Source organism: Phallusia mammillata, chromosome 2, assembly GCF_965637545.1.
Source record: "Phallusia mammillata chromosome 2, kaPhaMamm4.hap1.1, whole genome shotgun sequence".
Classification (NCBI taxonomy): Eukaryota; Metazoa; Chordata; class Ascidiacea; order Phlebobranchia; family Ascidiidae; genus Phallusia; species Phallusia mammillata.
Window position 1 is genome coordinate 13,922,460 of NC_137253.1, and position 22,619 is coordinate 13,945,078.

At 36.9% G+C, this 22,619-nt stretch overlaps 2 protein-coding genes across 6 annotated transcripts; one reads left to right on the top strand and one right to left on the bottom strand.

Annotated features, from left to right (window-relative positions):
* Window positions 1-42: 42 nt before the first annotated feature.
* LOC145214508 (phospholipid-transporting ATPase ID-like) lies at window positions 43-15,157 on the top strand. 3 transcript variants are annotated; one of them, XM_080083054.1, is made up of 31 exons: window positions 43-125; window positions 198-256; window positions 394-507; window positions 597-695; window positions 885-946; window positions 1,229-1,301; window positions 1,368-1,438; window positions 1,517-1,599; window positions 1,966-2,154; window positions 2,492-2,550; window positions 2,626-2,700; window positions 2,766-2,887; window positions 3,124-3,232; window positions 3,336-3,479; window positions 3,807-3,972; window positions 4,772-4,888; window positions 5,341-5,427; window positions 5,728-5,831; window positions 6,153-6,353; window positions 6,780-6,944; window positions 8,979-9,080; window positions 9,548-9,655; window positions 10,194-10,377; window positions 11,002-11,083; window positions 11,197-11,338; window positions 11,601-11,684; window positions 12,052-12,143; window positions 12,530-12,683; window positions 12,855-12,993; window positions 13,345-13,475; window positions 13,724-15,157. In XM_080083054.1, the coding sequence occupies exons 1-31, from the start codon at window positions 95-97 to the stop codon at window positions 13,823-13,825; spliced, it is 3,450 nt and encodes a 1,149-aa protein (XP_079939180.1). In that variant the 5' UTR covers window positions 43-94; the 3' UTR covers window positions 13,826-15,157. The 3 variants fall into 3 exon arrangements, with proteins under 3 accessions (XP_079939180.1, XP_079939181.1, XP_079939182.1); XM_080083055.1 differs by having other exon boundaries at window positions 9,551-9,655; XM_080083056.1 differs by having other exon boundaries at window positions 13,345-13,480; window positions 13,724-13,826.
* A 161-nt stretch (window positions 15,158-15,318) lies between these two features.
* LOC145214509 (N-alpha-acetyltransferase 35, NatC auxiliary subunit-like) lies at window positions 15,319-22,592 on the bottom strand. Of its 3 annotated transcripts, none has more exons than XM_080083058.1 (18): window positions 22,399-22,592; window positions 22,139-22,172; window positions 21,905-21,992; window positions 21,647-21,748; window positions 21,439-21,588; window positions 20,724-20,852; window positions 20,346-20,474; window positions 19,984-20,051; window positions 19,797-19,904; window positions 19,602-19,713; window positions 18,783-19,019; window positions 18,501-18,593; window positions 17,994-18,110; window positions 17,451-17,524; window positions 16,916-17,096; window positions 16,424-16,597; window positions 16,066-16,185; window positions 15,319-15,637 (listed from the first exon to the last, which is right to left on the bottom strand). In XM_080083058.1, the coding sequence occupies exons 1-18, from the start codon at window positions 22,586-22,588 to the stop codon at window positions 15,497-15,499; spliced, it is 2,247 nt and encodes a 748-aa protein (XP_079939184.1). In that variant the 5' UTR covers window positions 22,589-22,592; the 3' UTR covers window positions 15,319-15,496. The 3 variants fall into 3 exon arrangements, with proteins under 3 accessions (XP_079939184.1, XP_079939183.1, XP_079939185.1); XM_080083057.1 differs by having other exon boundaries at window positions 20,337-20,474; XM_080083059.1 differs by lacking the exon at window positions 21,647-21,748 and having other exon boundaries at window positions 20,337-20,474.
* Window positions 22,593-22,619: the final 27 nt, after the last annotated feature.

Below are 22,619 nucleotides of genomic sequence, written 5' to 3' on the forward strand. Positions count from 1 at the left end.
ATTAGCAAAGGAAGTTCTTTTTAGAGCATTACTTTGACTGTTCATTGTTTTTTTTAATAAAGTGACTATAAACATTAGTAGGTTAGTTTTTGTCATGGGAGGAATATGTACGAAGGCTGTTAAAGGTAAGTTTATTTCTTAGGTTTGGGTAAGCATCTATTCTAGAGTGAAAAAAAACGTCATTGTTTTTTTTGCAGAGGAACAAAGGGATCTGATTGCAAACAACTTTGACTACAACAGCCAATTCAATTATACTGTAAGTTTTTTTGTTTGGAGCTGTTCAGTTGGAAGCTTAATTTCCAAATAATAATAATAAAAAAGCCACTTGTGTTTACACTCACTTAATTGTATGTTATTGCAGTTTCTGTTTTTTAAAAGACTTCTATTTTCCAGGAAAATGAAATCAAAACATCCCACTACACAGCATACAACTTCATCTTTATTAACCTTTTTGAACAATTCCATCGTGTTGTAAATATTTATTTTGTTGCGCTCTTATTATTGCAAGTGAGTACAGCCCATTTATTTTTGTAAGTTTAAATGCAGTAAAACTTGTGAACCTTTCTTTTATAACCAAAAAAACTTTTTACTTTTAGTTTATTCCTCACATCTCTTCTTTAAATCCAATCACAACCTTGATTCCAATTATAATTGTGCTTGGGATTACAGCTATCAAAGATGCAGTTGATGATGTTGTAAGTAAAACGTGTAATTTCTAACATAAGATGTTTAGGACTAAATGTTTACTAAAACACGACAATAACATTCGACAAAACTTAAATATGAGAATATGAAGCTTATGTCAGATATTTACCAAATAAGTTTGTTTTTGTGTAGTTTTACTTCTATACTTTGCAAGTATTATTTGTAAATACTGTTTGCAGCATCGACATCGAAGTGATAAAGCGGTGAACAATAGGAAAACATTAAAAGTAAAATCAGACAGGTAAGAACCTGCGTTTGTATTAAACCATAAAACGGCTGCTGTGTCAAAAATAATGACAATCTCCTTTTAAAAGACGAACAGGTCCTATGTAAATATTTGGCGTAACGTGGAAACGATAAATTTGTAACAAACGTCAGAATGCTAATATTGGCCGTTCATATGGTAAACTGGCACGCAAAGCAGCCATTTTCTAGGTCGGTTAAAAAATTATTATTTGACGCTTTTCCTAAAAAGGGTTTAATGTAATTCATTAATTAAATTTAAAAAGTGTTTTTGTGAAAGCCTGGTCACGGAACGATGGATGAACCTTCGTGTTGGCGACGTTGTTAAACTGAGTAACAATGAACATATTCCTGTAAGTATTGCAGTTATGCATCGCCGTTGAAAATCCAAAGTTTCAAATATTGTATCATATACACAGGCGGACCTCCTTCTGCTTTCCAGCAGTGAAGAACAGAATGTGGTTTACATCGAAACTGCTGACTTAGATGGGTAAGCTTTAGCGCTTGATTCATTGCACGAACCGGTCATTATGATGTTGTGATCGTTTTGAACGTTTCGTGTTTTTAGCGAGACAAATTTAAAGGTAAGACAAGCTCTTCCGGTGACTGGAGAGATAGGCGATGATGTAAAGCTGTTCACTTCTTTTAACGGTAAGACGTTTTCCATTATAACACATAATATCGAATATTCTGTGATTTCTGAATATTTTGTTAACAAAACAACGGGTGTTGAAAACGCGACAAGAAAGATGCCGAGTGTTAAGTCAAGCCCCCATCTAACCCTGATTTATGGATGCTTGAGCCCGAACCGGGCCGAGCTGAAAAGCCCAACCCGACTTACTTAGTTTTCTGGTGCCGAACCTTACTTCAGTTATGTAGCTTGCATGTCGAACCTGTCTTAGAAATAAACCAGCTACGTTTCTGCACACCATATTGTCTTATTTGGGAGCGTAAAAAGCGAATAAATGGAAATAGCTCATGAGATAAATTATACTTATATGCACACTTCGTTGACAGGAAAAGTCGTATGCGAAGCACCGAATAACGTTCTGCACAAATTTACGGGCAATTTGGAATGGAAGGGAAAAACGATAGCGATTGACAATGAGAAGATTTTACTGAGAGGTTGCAATCTCAGAAACACGACCTGGTGTTATGGGCTGGTGATATTTGCTGGATCTGACACAAAGTTAATGCAAAACTCAGGCAAGGACACTTTTCAAACGTATTATATGTTTTGTTGATTATTCCCAGTATTTTGTATAGTTCACTACAGAATGCTTTACAGTTTACAGAATGTGAATTTAAAACCAATGGAACTTTTTAAACTCTAGCTTTTGTAGAATGTTGTCCCCTTGAGTGTGGCTGTTGAAACGTGCATAAAACATATTCTTAAGACTTAAAATGCGTGTATCTTTTTCAGTGTTTAACGTATTTACGAATTTACTTTAACTAACTTTTACTTAACACTACTATGCGTTTATTGTTCTTGATTTTGATACATGTGCCCGCAATGTCATGCCACAAAAAACATATTATCCAGGTCGCCGAATCCTAAAACGGACGCGCATCGAGAGATTTATGAATAAGCTCGTTTGGGGGGTAAGTTGTATATACGACGTTTATGATTCGTGATTTTTAATTAATTTCATAACAAATGTTGTTGTTTTGTTTTAGATTTTTCTGGTCCTTTTTCTTTTTTCCACTCTTGCTGCCATATTAAACAGTGTATGGGAGAGCACTCAAGGAAATGTAAGTTGCGTATTTGGTAGCAATATGCATAAATTACGTCGCTAACATTATGTTCCGTTCTGTAGAAATTTCAGATGTATTTGCCGTGGGACAGTTTTTCACCGAATCCTCAGATGTCGGGTTTTCTCATGTTCTGGTCGAATCTCATTATTCTCAACACCCTTGTTCCAATCTCACTCTACGTCAGGTTGGTATATGTGAGATGAGTGACTAGCGCAACCGCTTTATCACCCTACCTTTGTCGTTTTTAATCCCGCCTTGATTTGTTGTGCATACTACACAAAAATTCTTTCGGTGGCATTGGCCCCACCCAGCACACCAGTTGGTAAAAAATGAAAAACAAGAACAATTTCCGACAGGAATAAAACTTACAAACACATATCCAATTTCTGTGAACTTACAAATACATATTGAATTTTGCAGCATGGAGTTTATACGACTTGGCCAAAGCTTTTACATCAACTGGGATCGAAAGCTTTACTATTCGAAGAAAAATCTGCCAGCTGTTGCCAGGACTACTACTTTAAACGAGGTCAATTCCTACACCATGTACTACTTCCCCGTTTAATAGTGCTTTAGAAAGAAAATTATATGTGTGTACGGTTTTAATAGCTTTTCATTTTTTGTGTTGGCAGGAACTAGGGCAAGTAGGCTACATATTTTCGGACAAAACTGGAACGCTGACTCAGAACGTAATGAAATTTGACAAGTGTTCCATCAACGGAAAAAGATATGGAGACCTGTATAACAGGCACAGAGAAAGAGTTCGATTTGAGGAGGTAACCACAAAGAAAAATCAAAACTAAAAAAATATGTTTTACCTAAGAATTGGCTGTTTGCTCGATTGCTTGTTGTTTCCACGCAGTTAAATTTTAATCAGTTATTTATCACTCCGTTGGTGCCAGTTTACAGCCGTACAATGTTGTTGCAATTGTCGCTTTATAAAAAAAAATTTCTTGCAATAGATGCCGTTATCCTGATGAAGGCGTCTTGTATGGGACATCAAAACATCGAATATTTATTATAAAAACTGCTGGAAAATCCGTTTATAAATTATGCCTGACAGCAATAGCCTAATTGTTGGAATTTCTTTTTATTTTCCCCAGGAAGCAACACCAGTCGACCTTTCGAACAACGAATACGCCGAGCGTTCTTTCAAGTTTTACGACCAGCGCCTAGTCGATGAAGTCAGTCGCGGTGACCACAAATGCCATCAGTTTATGCGTCTTCTCGCTCTGTGCCACACGGTTGTGATCGAACAAACCAGTGACGGTAAACTACCACGGAATTTATCGCTAAAATTGTTTTAATAGGTCGAATTCGGCAAACGTGTTTAAATTTCAAACATTTGTGATCAAATTTTTTTGTACTGTGTCACTAAATTGTAACCAAGTGAGGCGACGATGCTTGTTTTAGTCCAGTGGTTCCCAAACTTTTTCATTATTTTGTCAAAACGGTCCCTTTGCCATTATTTCGAGGGCTCGCGGTCCTTGGAATGTGTATTTCAGAAAAACGAAAGTTGATTGCAGGATTTTCGCTAGTTATGCAAAATTGCGCATAATAATGATCTAAATCTAAACTCTAAAGACAGCTTGTAACATTACAGACAAGATAAAAAGCAGTACGATTGTGCGCGAACAATTGCATTTTTGATAGTTGTCATTCAATAAAGGCTATTGTTTAGCAATGGAGACAGTTGATTTCTCAGTTCTCTTGATTTAAACTTATTCAGTGGCACAAACTGATGCTAAACAAGATTATAGAATTACTTTACCCGCTTCGCGGTCCCCCCAAAATTGCCTCACGGACCCCTAAAGGACCGCGGACCCCAGTTTGGGAACCGCTGTTTTAGTCAATATTTCTATAACCTAAAATTTTTTATCACCTATTTGCGGATTTAGTAAAAATGTAGCACAATGATAACATTATAGAGGTCAAAACATATTCTAAATGTTGGAAGGTAATTGCGGACTCCCAATCGAGGTTGAGAAAAAAGTGTTTGTTTTTTTGCATACTCATTTACAAATCTTGCATTTCCACTTAACTTGCGTGAATTATTTTTTGTGTACAGGTTCACTTACATACCGAGCGCAATCGCCCGACGAGGCAGCTCTGGTATCAGCAGCCAGGAACTTCGGATACGTTTTCAAATCGCGAACTTTCGACACAATCACCGTCATAGAACATGGTTAGACCAAAGTTTAAAGTTTTGATTTGATGTGTGATAAACTTGTTTTTTACTTTGAATAATGTTTATCCGAACGCCCTTTTACCAACACAGCGCATGTAAAACTTTGCTTGTTTTGCACTAACTCATTTTTAATGTCTTTATTTTTGTTCAATTTTACGTATAATACATTTGTTTGGTGATAAGTAGTTTTTACAAGTTCTTCCATTCCGTTAGGACGGACACATTATATGTTCACACACCCAATGAGATAATATGTCACGCCTATAGGCGTCGTCGGTCTTAGTAAAATACAACTAATTCCAACCCAAATCAGTTTGTAAAAATATATGTAATTATGAGTAAAGCCTGCTGATTTAAGGTAAGAAGGGCTGCTTCACTATGGGTGTGTTGACTATTACTTCAGCACTTATACAGTACTGCATGATTACCTAACATTTACCTTTTTGTAGGTAAGTCAGTGACGTACACGATATTGGCCGTCCTGGAGTTCAACAATACCCGGAAACGGATGTCCGTAATAGTTAAAGATCAGTCAGGTGAGGATTTGGCTCCAGAATTTGACAATGGAGTGATTATAGTACTTTCCAAGCTTGGCCTTTACGCCTGACAGTAAATTTCTGCGTCGTTGGTAAATTAGATTTAATTATTACTACGCTACTTTTTGAGCATTTAGTTGTACTATCACAATGCATAGCTGACGACATATACGACATGATATTCGATCGGTTCTGCTGCTTGAGTTTTATCAAACATTACCTACATAATAGTCGTAGTTTTTTTTTATTTTGTGCAAGCCTAGGCTCAGTAATAACGCTTAAAAACAATAACCTTAACAGGCAAGATACTTCTGCTATGCAAGGGAGCGGACTCGGTGATTTACGAAAGATTGAACCAGAAAAACGACTTAAAAGTGAAGCTGAAAACCACCAAGCACCTGAATGTAAGTTTCTAAAGATATTGCTAATATTGTTAAGTTAAGTTTCTAAACCTGCGGTTCTTACATTGGTTCTGCCAGACCGTATTGCAAATAATGTACAAAAGTGATAGTGGCCTAATGGAAAATGCTAAATAGAACAAATAAGAAAAAAAACAAGTTTCATAAAGGCTTGTGAGATGTTCGAACTTTTCATAGTGACCAGTAACCAAAATGTTCTCTAAAAAACAAACATAATTTATTCATCTACGGTACGGCTAATACACTCATCTGTATCCTTTTTAGTATATTTTTTTAACTTACATCTAAGAATTGTATGTTTTGCAGAGTTTTGCGAGGTCGGGTTTGCGCACACTTTGTCTCGCCATGAAAGAAATCAGCAAGGACGAATTCGATGTGTGGAATGAGATGTTTCAGAAGGAGCGCACAGCCCTCGAAGATCGAGAAGACAAACTAGATGCGGTGTACGAAGAGATAGAAAGAGACATGGTGCTGTTGGGAGCAACCGCCATTGAAGACAAACTTCAGGTAGTTTTTGTTAGATTACTTTGGCCTGTAGTCAAGTAACGTTGACATTTAACCAAAATTTCGGGCAGGTATTGTGGTTATTGAACTTATTGTATTGTGGGGAATTTAATACATTGTAAAAACTTTTCGACATTTTTTTCTGCTTTACAATAGAAGACATCTTTCTTGCAATTATTCCTAGTCAACGTTTAAAATTGGCGTGGTTTTTATTATCTATAACAGTAAGACAAACAATTTTAAAACCTTCACCAGAATCGGTCCATACAAACAATACTGCCTGCATTTGCTGGTTGCAGTAGGGTAAAAAACAGCCCTTAAAAAGAAAAATACTAAAAAAAAATGTGTTCAAAAAGCTGTTTAAAAACGTTCTGACAAGGAGATAAAAACCAGTTAGAGGCCTTGTTTAAACTTTTTCGTTTTGTTAAGGATGGTGTTCCGGAAACGATAGCCAAGCTGTCAGATGCTAACATCAAAATTTGGGTTTTGACCGGTGATAAGCAAGAGACAGCCATAAACATTGGATATTCTTGTAACATGCTCACTAACCATATGAAGAAGGTTTTTATTATATCTGGATATTCACCAGAAGAGGTATGTTGCCCTTCTTTCGTTTGTTTCGAATACATTTTGGCGACGTAATGTTATTTATCAAGGCTCAAGGGGTGATACGCCCATAGCCAAATTACATACTGAAAAAGTTTCATCTAAATAAACTTGTTCGTATTTATGTAACCCGACTAACAATTACAGTTTGAAAGAAAACTAAACCTAATCAGTTTAAACCAGCAGTTCTCAACGGGGGCGCCAGCGCCCCCCTGGGTGCGTTTGCTCTCACTAAGGGGGCGCTGGAGAATAATTGGGCGATTGGGGGCGCTGGGAAAAGATAGAGTAGGTAAAACGAAACAAAACGTCAAAATCATTTTTGTCATATCTCTTCCATCTGCCATCAGTTAAAGTAGATTTGACAAAGTATTCACTGTATCGTGTACTTTGTTTGCTGCGCGATTTTGACTGTGATGTCACAATGTATTTTATTCAAATCACAATGGTCATTTGTCGGGGCTTGTCTGCGCTTTGATAGCAAAATTTGCAGGTAGCAATTGACTTGTGCTTGGCCGAACCGACCTATAGAACCCGAGTACTTGGTGCCGAGCAACGCACATCGCAATTTTTCTCGGCCGCATTTAACTAAGCCGTTAGACCAGGGGTCACCAAACTACGACGTCAGTTCATCCGGCCTGCGAGAGTGTTTCGTCCTAATATATATCTCGGAAAAATTAAAGTTTGAGTTAAACGTTAAACGTTAATTCACTGCAAAAGTATTTCAACATGTAGGACAAAGTTCACCTAGTTTTACAGAACCCACAAAATGATCCAAAACTTTTGTTTTATCGCAAACGAAACTAAAACTATCAATGCCTTCATTACTGTGCGCGAACAAACGGCTTTCTATTGTTAATTGTTATAGAATAATTGCGTTTTACTTGTAAAGAGATTCTATAATTTTCAAAACAATTTTACTGTTTGACAGTAGCACGATCCGATTCTAGCAAAGATTGCAGTTTTGTTGGTCCCGGAAAGACGCGCGTTAGGGTTTGTAACCTATGTGGCACTCGCAAGATATTTTTAATGTTATCCGGCCCGCAGTGAAAAATGTTTGGTGACGCCTGTGTTAGACAACCACTACAAAACCGTACTACGAATTGATTACTTGCTTATTGCCCAATAATGTAAAAGGCAAGTCATAAACGGTTTTGTGACATCACAATTGAACGTGTGGTTTGTTTACTGCTGATGCACAGAAGTAGGGTCCCTAAGAATAAAAGTGACTGTTTTCGAAAACGTCAAATACTGTTAACAATCTCAAATGCCGTTTGTTGCATGTTGCAAAAAACGTTGGTGTTTCACTTGGCGTTGGCTTTCCTTATGTCTTATGCAGAAAGGACCTATTCATCTTAAATTAGGCCCTGGAGGCCAAAAAGGGGGCAAGTAAAACATGGATTTGGAAACGTTTCTGACGTCACAATACACCGAGCGTTGACGTGAGCTCGGTGCTCGACAAAACTAAACAATTTTGGGCCGTCACGTGTACCAAGCTAAAAGCAATGAGGACTGTCTGTAGTCAGTTTTATCATGTTGAATTAACAATTAGAATATTTATGATTAAGTGCTTAAACATAGCTTGTTAAACACTCGGCTCTTAAATATCGCATTGAAATAAAATCGTATTTATTTTTGTCAGTTTTAAGGGGGGCGTTTATAAATAACGAACACGTAAAAGGGGCGGTACAAGAAAAAAGGTTGAGAAACACTGGTTTAAACCAACAAAAACATGGGGCCGAAAAACGATTTACCTTTTTTGGTAAACGTTGAGAGGTGAAACAAACTGAAAATACTACTGAAGGGAGTAAAACCACTGAATCCTTAAAGAAATAGATATTGCACTTACAGCACCACGGTGGTTGTTGTAATAAACATTCTTAGATCACCGCACAAAATCTAGGGTTTAAGATGATTACCAGGAAAAATATTAGGTTACGACACAAGTAATAGTGTTTCGTTCCGGTTTTAAATATTATAAGTTTTATTTCGACAACTTTATGCATCGACGTGTATATTCTACAGGTTGAGCAAGAGATTGACAAGGCGCTGAGTGAAATTGATGAAGATTGGAAATCGTCCTGGGGCAATGTAAATACTGCCTTTGACCTGGATGACAGTCAACTAGTAAGAGACGGCGCTTACACGAGTGCCGTTGAAAATGACAAGAGCAATGAAATCATAATTGACCTAATCAGTGGTTTGAAAAATAATTCGAATTTTAGACACCTTGCTGCTGCACGGCTTCAATGTTTTTCAGTGGAATTTGCCGGCTTACATTTTTTTGTCGTAGTTTTACGTTTTGGTTTAGCACTGTGCCTAATCAGACTTAACAGCAAAGCTTTGACGGTGTGTTAAGCACGAACATTTTTTTTCGTTGGAGCGAAGGAAAGTTCACGAAATTCGTCAAATTCGATAAACTAACTGTTTGAGGGGGTTACCTCACAAATTTCCGACAATATGTTTGTTTTCAAAACCTTTTTGCACTTTAGTAAGAAATTAATCAAGTTCAAACACCATTGTGTTTTGGTGACTTTCCTTCGTTTCATTTGCTTTTTTCACAGTTTTAGGTGATTGTTTAACACATATTTTAGCAGCCGATTGTGCCTCCAAGCAATAAAGTGGAAAGCGAAGTAACACCGCCAAGAAGTCCAAACAACAGGCAACGAAAATATGGTCTTGTTATCACTGGTCAACCGTTGGTAAGTTTGTGCTAAAAATGAAATACTGCGTACATTGTGACTTTTTGAGCGAAATAAATTTCGGTCATATATCCTTGAACCGTTATTTGCAAAAAATAAAACGGCTTGAAGTGAATAGCTAGTCACGGGAGGCAAATATGCACAGTTACCTACATTTGATGGTCAAAGCCATGATTTGTGCGACAAAAAAAATTTGTTAAATTTTTTAGCTTTGTCGAATATTCACACTAAAGATTTTTTGAATCGATTACCCAGTCCGTTTTTTTTGCGCACTTTGTTTTGCTAGTTGATGTGGCAAACGTGCCTTATATTGCCGCGATTAAGCGTCACCGTTTGTATCTATAATTTACCACTCGAAAACTCGGACTATAAAACGGTATGCAAAAATATATATTTTCCAAAAATACCCTATTTTTTTCAAATCAAAGATGTTGTCCTGCTGGAAGCACCTTCTCTGGCAGTTTGATAAAGTAGCGTGCTATTACGTTAAGATAGAATCAACAAGCAAGCATTAAATTACTGTTTCCCTTCCCCATAGGCTTACGCTTTGAGTAAAGATCTTCAACTGCATTTTTTGGAACTTGCTTCCCGTTGTGAGGCGGTGATTTGTTGCCGGGTGACTCCACTGCAGAAAGCCAAGGTTGTCGAACTTGTGAAAACTAACAAGAAAGAAATTACGCTCGCAATTGGCGATGGCGCTAATGACGTCAGCATGATTAAAGGTATGCCTTAATAAAAAGCGGTTTAAACAAAAACGAATGTTAACCTGTGGTTAAAAAAATCTGTTAGTTGTAGTTTTGTAGGAATCTACCGACCCTTTTTTAATCACCAAGTGACAAATAGGCTTATTATACTAGTCTGGGTCTGGATTGCTATCGATCATAACCTAAAAAGAAACGGCCAGAAAAAGGGAAAAGTTTTCTTCTTAAAAAAACAAAAAACAATTTTAGGTTTTGTATTTGAAATGATTTATTTTTGACTTGTTGTGTCAAATTCTACAGAAAAATAAGTCTTACAAACAAATCTAGCGAAATTGTTCAACGTTCATGAAACTAAAAAAGGCGCAAGTCAAAATAATTGGACAAATCTTAGAAATAATGACGGTATGGCAACTCTGTTTATAGTCGTGGTGAAGTTAAGCAACCCTTTACTTTATCGACACGCATTTGCGAATGTTTTTTCCAAAAGCTATGTAAGGAGTTACGCACACACGCAGCAAAATGGCCCCGATTTCAGCTCATTTTGGTCGATCTGCAGGTGTTTGAAAATATCCGACTTGTAGACTGATTTGACTTTGAAAAAAAAATAAAAACCTAAACTAATTATTGATGTTGAAATTGTATCAGCTGCACACATCGGAGTCGGGATCAGCGGAGAAGAAGGAACACAAGCCGTTCTCTCATCGGATTTCTCTTTTGGTCAATTTCGGTGAGATTTTCATTTGTTTGTGTTTTTGCTATTTGTGAAAAATCACCTGGCATAAACCGAAGGTATTAACACAAAAAAAATATTTTCGAACTGAAATCCTAATAATGGTTTAGATTTCTGGAGAGATTGCTGCTGGTACATGGTCGGTGGTCGTACATGAGAATGGCAAAATTCCTCGGATATTTTTTCTACAAGAACTTTGCCTTCACTCTTGTGCATTTCTGGTTCGGCTGTTTTTGTGGATTTACTGCGCAGGTTAGCATTGTTTGTCCCTCTGCCAAGCTGTGACCTCCTCGTTGGAGTTAGTTTGTACTGTGCCTGTTAAACGAGTTAACAAAATAGGTTATTGCAATAAGCGCTAAGAAAGATTGACTTTTCCTGCATTGAAAACAAATTCCAGATAATACTACTGGTTTTTGATGGTTTAAATTGCGTTTTACGGTTGTTTGTGTACCTATGCTTCATTTGTCAAGGGTAGTTTTTCTACATAATACTGAAAGATTTTTTTTTTTTTCAGAGCGCTTATGACGATTGGTTTGTGGCTGTTTACAACACGATCTATACTGCTACACCTGTGTTGGTTCTTGCCATCATTGAACAGGTAATTTAATACTTATTTATTTAAACTAACATAGAAATATCTTCCTATAGGATTGCTGCTCGACACGTACCTTGCCTCTGCTTGTATTCGCAAACCTTTGTGCATCATGTAAAGCTAAAACAAACAAACAAAAACGTAAAGATATATACCTGTATTTTTTATTTTGCGCCTCAAACCGATCTATAGTTTGTGGACAAGCCTTCAATGAAATAAAGAATAGTTAGTGCATGTAAACCTACTAAACCTACTGGGCCAATCATTCACGAATAGCACATCGGGATGGCCCGATAATTGTTTAAAAGGTAAATCTACAAACAACATAAACACTGTTCCAAACACTCAAAGTTGCGATGTTTTCTTCATGCAGGACGTAGATGAGGAAACTTGTCTACGATTGCCCAAACTCTATACACCTGGTCAACGGAACGAACTTTTTAACAAACGGATACTTAGTACAAGGTAAATCACCATTTATACTCAAGTGCATGCGGATTTCTGTCCCATAGGTGGCTCACTGTTCATACTCGACAGATTACGTATAACCTATAAATCAGTTTTATTTAATGAAATACTGTACTTCAAATTATAGCTGTAGCTGTCGTGCGTTTGAAACCCCGCCATCATAGGCTGATTTTTCAGCCTATCACTTGCTGTATGAAAATTGTTACGTCTAGAATGTATATCCATCACAGTACGGCTCAAATTTTAGCTCGTGACAAACCAACAATTACTTTGATCAAAACGAAGTTTTAGCGTTGTTGTACACACCCTTTTTCGTGATCAAGCCCCAAATGCCTTAAATATGAGATAGAGGTTTTTTATTAAATTGTTTGTTTTTGTTGCAGTTTAATGCGTGGCGTTCTAACAAGTGTGGTTGTGTTCTTCGTAACCTACGGAGCACTGGCAGATACGTCAGGTATTCATGGTCGGGATGTAAGCGACCTGCAGACAATGGCCACCACACTTGGAACATGCATAATATTCGTTGTTACTTTTCAGGTAATAAGTTAAGAAGGTTAAGCATACCTATATAAACCTAACTATATTGTGAAAACATTTTTTTTAACAATTTAATTGGCATACGACTTCACTGCGAAAACGCGACATTATAAAAACTGCGTTGATTTGTGATTTTTTTTGTCTGAAAAAATACTTTTATCTTTGTTCCAGATTGCTCTTGATACAACATTTTGGACGGGGTTGAATCATTTCTTCACTTGGGGAAGTATTGCTGTCATTTTTCCGTTTACTTTTGCGTTCTGCAGTGACGGGCTGTTCAACTTTTTACCCACGGCGTTTCCATTCGTTGGTAAGAAATATTATTATACAATGGATTTCCGCCAAGCTCCATATGTTTGTCGCAGTCCTAATCTGTAGTACACCCGTAAAATAAAAAACTGCCAAACACGAACAATAACCTTTGACCTTTGTGTGCATTTCACGAGCGTGAGCTTCTTTGGAGTAGGACACAGAAAGAAAATGTTGTGTTTATCGCATTTATTTTCATCTGCTTATTCTATATGCGCCTAAACCTTTCGATAAGCTAGTCCTTATCTTTCAAACCAGTCGTAGTCAATATGCGGCCTTATTCCCAGGTCAGTTTTTAATGGTTCGGCGCTCGTACACCAACGTAAATTAATTTAGGTTGTCATTTTTTCAGGTGCTGCGACCAACACGTACTCAAATCCTACCATTTGGTTTACGATACTACTGACATTGGGAATATGTCTTATGCCTGTCATTGCAATCCGATTCATCTGTTCCATTTTCTATCCGAGTACAATGAAAACTGTAAGGTGTTTTTCTTTTCTGTTTTGTTGATTGATACAGTGTTGCATGTTCACATAATTTTAAGATAACCCTTTTAACCCTAAGTTTTAAAAAATGTGACATCAGAATAAGAAATTCAAATATTTGAGCTGACATTTATTGGGTTGAAAACTTAAGGTTAATGCAGGGTTTAAAATTTTATTAAACAACTTTATATACGCACAACTGTAGGTCGTTTGGTTTGCAACAAAAACATTAATTTTTAACAGGTCCTCCGACAACAAGAGCAAATCGACAAACTTATTTCAATGACTTCGCCACCCACCAATGGCTTTACGTCCGATGGGCAAGAAAAAACGACTTCCTTGTGACGTACATAGACTCGCGTCATCTTTTGCGTGACGTCAGAATGTTTTATTATGCTTCCAACGAAGGCAACGGGGTACTTTTTTGTAAAAATCTTTTTAAACGTCAGTTCGTGCAGGGTATGCCAGATGTATTTTTTAATTGTGCATTATAACTGTTCACTTTTTTATTATGTGTAGTAATCTACCTTTGTGCTTATTTGTTGTTAAATGGAAACCACCCTTATGTATATTATACCTTTTGACATGTAAGACCTTCCACACAAGCTTTACCCAAAAAAACAACATTTTCGATAAAGACCGCTTGAAACAATTAAAGCAAACGCATTCACATAACAATGTACGCTTTGAATTCACTTGTTGGGGCGCATGTTGCATGTGTACGTAATGCCGATCTGCACCAAGCAGTCAATTTACTTTAATCACCCAAAAGGCAACACAATTTACCAAAGAATTTCCATTTTTTGCGTTTATTGGATTCGAGTAAAATTATGATTTGTGCCGAAAAGTATTTGTTCTAAAACTACCTTCATTTACTTGAATTTGTCAAGTATTCGGTTTAATTTACCAACATTCATCTGAGAAACGTGGTGTCAATCAATTTCGATTTCGCACTGCGCCAACCACTGTATATTCCTTTGGATATTACTAACTGTGTGACTGTAGACCAGGGGTCGGCAACCTTTACGGCGACGCGTGCCAATTTACTTGTTATTTCCATGTGTTAATGAAAGCAGAGTGTTTTGTGCATGTAAGGCTGAATTTTAAGACAATGGCATGATAAAAACTGAATACAAGCAGCAAAACAGGTTAAATTGTTACTTCAATATAAACACGCAAATCAGTTGGCGTGCCAACCTCAGCACGCGTGCCAGGCGTTGCCGACCCCTGCTGTAGACCGCTCCTCCTATTTTCCCACCTCCTAACTCCCCTTTTTTGATTCAATGAATATTTGAGTGCAATTTTGTTGCTGCGACCTTTTTCACAGAGTAAATTTAAATGAAATTAAGATGACGAGCAACGGTTCTTGAGTCTGCTTTGATATTCGCCATATGTCCTTCCTGTACATTTATGTAAACTTGTCAAAGAAGCGTGTTGGGATGTAATATCACTATGCAAAATCTCGGTATCTGTCCCTGCTGACTGCTGTATAGCCTAATTGCCAAACGAAAGCGATGTTTTAAACTGTTGTAAATATTTTGTTCACCTGTTCTTCACGCCTTTACGTTGGTGCAAATTTTCCATGCACTTATACCAACTGAACTGTACTTTGAAGTCGTGGTCGTCTGTTGCATTTAAATCGACACAGCAACATCAATAAATAATTGTTTCATTTTTCGGTTTTAGTTCCAATTTAGCGGGGCTGTGGGATTGTAGGAGTTAAAAAGAGGCGTTTCCAAAAGTTTTATAAAAAACAAAACAAGGCAGGACTTTTTGCCGCCACTACGCGCAAAAACAAGACCGAGAAGATTTCTACCAAGCCCTTATTTGCAAATGTGTGGAACTATCGCAAAACAGTTTTATTGGTCTCACAGCTAGAACTCAATCTGAGTTTTAATTTATTTCTCAACAAAACTTGGTCCCAAATAGAACTTGTATATGGGAACTCGAACCCTGCTGGTGGCGACACTGGTGGTTGAGGAACTCGACAAAAAATCTTACGCTGGGGGGTTCCCGTCACGTGACCCTGATAATTGGAAACACCGGATGAGCTGAAAAGTCGAAGCCGGGTTTGGTCGTCGATTTTCGCGTGTGACCTCCGGCGAGCAACTTGCCCACAACTATGTTGGTTTTGGCGACAAGCAGCAACTGTTGGGTCTGAAAAATAGAATTACTAAGCATTTAGGGGCAAACTAAAACGTTAATGTACTACAAAGCGTGTAGGATGACTGAAAGGCAAATCCCAAATTCACACCAGGCACTCAACATAGGCACAGAAGCCTTATGAATATACGTTCATCTGCCTATTAATTTTATGATAATCGCGCTGGTCCATATTGCACAAATAAGTTACATGCTTTTGTTTCATAAACTATGGGCACAAATAAATTGACATTGATAGTAAATAAACAGCTGTTGGCGTTCATAAACGCATGATAAGGCACTACGGAAATCAGAACCAGATCATATTGCTCATGAGTCCAATATGAATAGGTCGAAATTATTTAACCATGATTCGGTTAAATTTGTTTACATGTCTCATGCACATTTTATTTACTGGAATGTTTATTTTTTACTAGATTGACCTCATCAGATGGAGCCATCTTTTCGTACAATGCCTTGGCTTGCTCGAAATGCTTGGATGACGACATGTATAGATCACGTGATGACGGAGGTGGATAGTACTGAGTGACATCTGTCATTTCCTAAGACAAAATAAACACTAATTGTAGAAAGTAGGTAAAATTTAATTTCGTTTTATATCAGCAAATAAAATTGCATGTTTGATTTTTTAACACTGTATAACGTTTACTTGCAGGTAAAATACTATTGAATAATTCTAACTTCAAAGGCAATGGTGTGGGGATAGGAGGAATTTGGGTTTAGGTCCCGCTTACCAATTTTGCGCATGATCAAACTTACAGCTTAAAAAAACTGACTTACCCTAAATTGTTTGTACGGCATGAAAGGCGGGGTGGACACTGCAAGGAAAGGCTGAAAGCGATGTTCGTATCTCGTTGCTTCGTTGTCGAACTCACAATCTGGTGTCTTCAGCTTTCCATCCAGAAAAAAGCCAAGCATGACCTTAAATGTCCCCGCCGACATCATTTGCATCCCCTGAGTATACATGTTAAAAATAAATGAGATAAACTGTAGGAGTTTGTTAAGTAACGAGCGTCAAATGCTTATGTTCGTCTGCTCGAAAAGACATGCTCGGAGTACAATTACGTCAAAGACCTATGACATATTAGTCGTGGTAGTTAACATGCGTAATGATATTTTTATTAAGATGAGCAACATGGCCGACAGGAGCACCACAATTGAGTATCGACTCAGCTCATACCACTATACAATACCATAGAATGCAAAAAAGGAAACATATTTACTTCAACAATATTTCATTGTTTCAAAATACCTTTTATAGTATGGTTTTACCTGTACTAGCAGAAGTTCTTTAGCATGAAGTCGGCTCTTCTTTTTGTTTTTCTTCGCCTTTTTGTGACTGCGCGATTTTGAAGATTGCATTTGCTCGTTAAGAGTCTCGTCTCTCTGCAGTTGACCTTCAGCTCGGTTCAAGGTCGTCATTTGCCAGCTGAGCAGCACCTCAGCCAAGTACCTGCATATAAGGAGAGTCCAATACAATTCGTTAGTTAAACAAAACATAGTTTAGATAAGTTTCGTTGCGCATATACTTTGTGCCGCTTTGGATTATAAATTATTTATGTCGCAACAGGGTCTATTTCGTTGGTTAATATCAATCGATAAAACGCGTTAATTCGCCATTGTAAACATTTTTTGTGGAGAAAGCAGCAAAATCTTATGTTAAATTTTAATTATTATTTTTTGAAAAGTGATATCACATCAACATGGTATGCATGGTACAAAAATTAATAAAATGGATCTTAAAAAGGTTCTTTAACAGTTTCATTATATAAAACTTCATTCTATTAGAAAACTACCTGCTTCTTACCAGTATACATAGTGGTATTCATGTTCACTGTAAAGTTCTAACTGAAACCCGCTCAACACGTATTGCGTCATGACCTGAAAGCAAAACTCGTTGTAAAATCAAATTGTCATATTTCCTAAAACAGGCCTAATTTTTTAGAATAAATTGACCTAACAATGTAGCCTGTTGCTGGACCTGACCTAATGTCAAACATAAAACGCCATGTTCAAAAAGCCTTGTTGTTCAAGATAAATTGTAAATTGTGTTTGTTGTCTTGGTCTCTCCTGAGACTTTAATTTATAGGCCTGTCAATCAAACTTTTGGGTTCGGGCTCCAATTTCAGGCCCGTTTACAACTCTGCATTTCACACAACAGTCAAAACGAAGCAGATCGCACAATTGCAAATCCACATGACCAATCTAACATGCATCTGTAAAAGTTTCATCCAAATTCACCTTAGTTTTCAAGGGCGAAGGTATAGTCATTTATCACAAAATCAAGAGTGGATGGCTGCGATTTAAACTGTAGAAATAAAAGATATTTGTTCAACTTGCAGAAACTTACCCTGAGTATGTGGTGCAATGTCCAGCTTCCAAAACACGTAAGATGCGATCGGACAGTGTTTGGGTCGAGAGATTGGATGATGGTTTGCAGATCTGTATCGCATCGGTCAGCATCGTCCTTTGTAATGACATAAAAACATTGACAGCTCGGTTAATATGCCTTTTTACATTTACTCGTGGAGACGACAACAAATCGTCCTTTTATTATTATTAAGTATTCTACTTATTAATCATTTATTGCTTATACAAACTGGCCTAAATTTTATTAAAGTCTAGTCAGTGTTCTACTAACTTATTATTCATCATTGGTATATTTGAAGGTGAGAACAACCGTTCATAAAACATTGCATGATTTCAAGTACAAAATAAATCTTATTTCTTGTTCAGAGAATACAGAGGATTACAGAGAAAAATAAAGGTCGCTCGACAACTATACGCAGCAAATTTCGTCTTTTTCTGTTTCATCGTAAATCAATATATCAATACGTTTTTAAAAACCATGTGTAACCTGCAAGATTGCCAGGTCCTCAAGAATCGCTGCGAGTTTCTCTCTTTGACGAGCGTAGTTGTGTCCATATGCTTGTACAAGCTTGTTGATTGTCTGATGATTCAAAGGCATTTTATCATTTTTTAATGAAAATGTCTAATAAATGTTTGTTGGAGAATGAATAAACATAGGAAAACACAAAATGTAATCGTGTCAGGTTTGTTTGTCTCATTTTTTTATGGTCGGCGGGCGGGCAACAAGTATAGAAATAAATCACTTATTTCGGATTAACACAATACTTACTCTTGTTGCTCTTGCAAGAAATGCATCGAGAACATCTTTCGCTTTGCTGTTATTCTGGAGCACATGATAGCGCGGGGAAAAAGAGGGAGGAGCATTAAATGAGCGCATCGACTCTTTCAGCACATCAGAGAGCAGATGGCTGCCGAAGACTTTTCGGTTGTCCGCCATAAAAACGATTTGAAGCACTGAGCGCGTGAACACGCACGGGTTGCACTGTGATGACGTCACAATAAAATCCTGAACGAATTAAAAACGGGAGGTTGAGCATTAATTTGCTTAATAAACTAAAATGTATAAGGTTTAATAAAAAATTGACTTTAATGAAAAAGTTTATTAAAAAAAATTGAAGTTTAGTTTTCATTTTACATTAAACCTTGTTTGTTTCAAAATCGATTAATCAGGATCTTCGCCTAATCCGGACGAATTTTTTGGCTTATGGATTAACCGAGGTTTGCTGTACAGAACTTTTGTTAAAGTGATGCATTTTAAAAAACACGGGCCGAAAACCAAGCTTTTGCATGAGATGAATTTTCGTTGTATCAACGCAACACGGGCCACATTGTTCGCAAATTACTGAGTTCTGTTTAGCTAAAACGTTGTGAAATCTGTTTTCAAGTGTCACTAAAAGTTTGCATGCGTTAACTGGTTAACAAGATACGATTCATTTCACAACAACCACCAGGGCGGGATTTTGGGTTCGGTCCAATTTGACCAAATATTCGGTTTGGGCCGGAACTCTTAAGGGCGGTTGGGTAAATCACAATTTTCCAATATCAATTCTAAAGAAAGTGCTATGAAAAGCAATCTGCTTGTACGTACTAGTGTTGACTGAAATGATGTAAAGTTGGACATCTCAATAATGGCAAGCAGCTTCTTAATAATGTCACTATAAGAGGGAAGAAGGTCGTAGCGACTCTTCAACTTTGTGTATCTGCACACAAAAAATAGTTTAGACCCAGACAACAACAAATATACTTTTGAATTTGTGTAAAAAAGTGGCCATTAATCATTGACCTGGGAAAGGTTGGTGGCAAAAGTCGCTGGTTGACGAGGGGTTCAAAACCGATACTAACTTCATGGCCATCCTCAGTAGTAATGGGTGGCACACCCAACTTAATTGTTCTTGAAATAAACAAACAAATGTATTAACATACAAATGAACATTGTTGTAGGAAATTGACACTGCATGATTAAAACATACTTATTAATTATTTCGAGTTGTTCTGACATTTGAATAAGAAGCTTTTTGGATCCCTGCACAACATCAATCTAAACATGAACGAGTAATGGTAAAAAAATAATCCACCAAAGTGCATTGCTGGCACTACCTTTAACACTATTAACAAAAATCAACATTACTTGGAAGCAGCGATTTAAATATATTAATGTTCAAAATACATTGGTCCTGATACCACATATATAATGGATTTTTTGAACAGTCCTTTTAGCCTTTATTACTTGATGTACAATAATTTTTCATGCACTTGGGAATCAATGGGCTCCTTTTGGAGCAATGTTCAGGTTCGAGATCGCTAACTCATTTAAGAAAGTTACCGAACTTGCCTCTTTCTTGCCAAAAGGAACTATCGCTTGCAAAAAAAGTCTGAGGAATTTGATTCTGGCAAACACACCTTGAAGGCATGACATTTTATGAGCATTTGTCAAATCATTTTGTTCATTCGATTTGGTAGTCTAAAGAAAAGATACAGTTGTAACTGTGCAGTATTTTTTTTAATTATTGAAACACCTACAAAAGTAATAGGTTTCTTTTGTGCCATTGTTTACAAAATCAGACAAAAAAGTATGGGGATTGTGCAAAAACACTTTCAAAAAAGTTAAACTGTTACAAGATCTGTGCGAAAAGTTTGTTTGTGAAATAATATTACTTTAGATACTGTTTTCGCATCCAGAAGAAAATATAGCATATTTTTTAGCACAAACCCGGATGGTTCTGCTCAAGTCATCTTCAGCTTCCTTTAACATTCCAACAACTCTCAGTTCAGTTACATTTGTAGCAAATCGAAAACCATATGTTAAAGTCTGAAAATCCTCCTCCTCAAATACATTGGCCTGCAAAAAAACATTCACTCTTCATTCCTCCTAGAGCCAACATGCATTGATGCACCAAACAGCAATTATTTCAATGTCAGAGATGTCTCAAAAGGTTTGGACTGAAACCGAATATTCGAAAATCAGGCCGAATCTAAAATTCACTTTCTAATTGATGTTTTCAACTAAACCTAGTGGTGTTCGTGCAAGTGAACTGGTTTATGACATTCCAAAACCACGTTCACAATGCGTAAGCTTAACTAAACTTCTAATATTTTGCAGACAAAGTGGCTCGTATTTTTTAGACACAACAATTAGTTAGTTCATGATGCTTCTTTTTGGTATAAATTTCATACAATTAAAACAAATCAAAAAGTTCAGTGTCGGAGCCAAAACTGCATCACTAGTCACAGAGGCAAAAAAAACTAGGAAAAAATATGTTTGTTCCTTGGATTTTGGTTTCTGACAACCAACTGTCAGGGCAAAGCTGGTCACAGTTAGAATTGTTTTTCTAACCTAGTAGGTTAGATCCAAACCTTGTGGCTGTTTCAAGATGTTTATACAAGTTGACTCATGAAAAAAGAAACACTGACTTAAGGATTCTTACCTTATATATTTTGTCCTTGATCATATCACAGACCTTTAGCACACCAATGCAAAATGCCTTAAGACATCGATCTTCAATGATGTATGGGTCATGAAGGTAAAGACATGTAAATACTGTCTGTGCCAATGATTGTCCTTCAATCCACGAAAGCTAAGAGAAAAATGTACTTTTAGAGTAGGAGCATTTTTATGATGATATTTACACTTACAATACAAGCCTGGCATGTGTCCATTATAACAATAAGTTCTTCTGGTTCCAGATTATTCAGTTTGATATTTTTTTCTTCCACTGACTGTTTAAAAGTTAGAACCTTGCAAACCAAAAACAAGCGGTCATTTATATGAATACATCATGATTATAGTTAACTGCACAGCCACATAAACAAGCCTTTTTATGCAGTTATCCAAGATTTTACATGATGATTATAATGGTAGTTGGTGTTTATAAAATTTGTCACTACATCTACCTTTCTCGTTGCATGTTTTCCAATCATTCCCACATCCATTTTGGGATCCATCATCTCAATTGCACTCATGGCTTCAAACAGTCCAAAGCTATGATTAAAAAACTATAATATATAACAGCAAATAACTCAAAAATATGTTAGATTTAACCAGCACAGATGCAGTAAATGTCTACTTGGCCAACATGTTAAGTTGTGTTATGGAGGCTAACTTTCACATATGTATAGTTTACTTACTGTTGAGCATGAACCAATTCACCAAGATCCAATTCTGCAAAAAAAAACAAGAGATTGAAGATGCTTGTTAGAAGACAATTAATATTTTCATTAATTAAAAAAAGGTAAACACCACTTTTGTAATCATATAAGAAAACCATAACATACATATGCAATAAAATTAGGTTATCTATGCCACACCTTGTTTCGTGCAAGCAAATTTCTAGGCAAGCAAGCACACAACAAAACTCAAGCTTAAAAACTCAAAGGCAAGAATTTACCATTACATGCTTTTTCAAATTCATCTGTTACTTCCACCCAGTTATAAGTCACTTCAGGTGCAGGTGGGGGTTGTTCCCATTGGGGCACTGGACTGGGTGATGGGGTTTCTTTTGGCACATCCTCATTCATTGTGTTGGAAATAAAGTCCACCAGTACTCCGTATACAACAGTGCCTACACTACTCAGCATATAGCCACAGTCATTGAAGTTGCTATTATTG

What these genes read in the sequence shown, in the direction of transcription:
- LOC145214508 (XM_080083054.1), top strand. Translation starts at nt 95, where the DNA reads ATGGGAGGAATATGTACGAAGGCTGTTAAAG. An exon ending in TTAAAAGTAAAATCAGACAG is followed by an intron (nt 947 to 1,228) that starts GTAAGAACCTGC and finishes TTTTTGTGAAAG; the next exon opens with CCTGGTCACGGAACGATGGA. An exon ending in TTTGTGGATTTACTGCGCAG is followed by an intron (nt 11,339 to 11,600) that starts GTTAGCATTGTT and finishes TTTTTTTTTCAG; the next exon opens with AGCGCTTATGACGATTGGTT.
- LOC145214509 (XM_080083057.1), bottom strand. Translation starts at nt 22,588, where the DNA reads ATGCTGAGTAGTGTAGGCACTGTTGTATACGGAGTACTGGTGGACTTT. An exon ending in GAATTGGTTCATGCTCAACA is followed by an intron (nt 21,993 to 22,138) that starts GTAAGTAAACTA and finishes TTTTAATCATAG; the next exon opens with CTTTGGACTGTTTGAAGCCA. An exon ending in AGATGGCTCCATCTGATGAG is followed by an intron (nt 15,638 to 16,065) that starts GTCAATCTAGTA and finishes TCTATTTTTCAG; the next exon opens with ACCCAACAGTTGCTGCTTGT.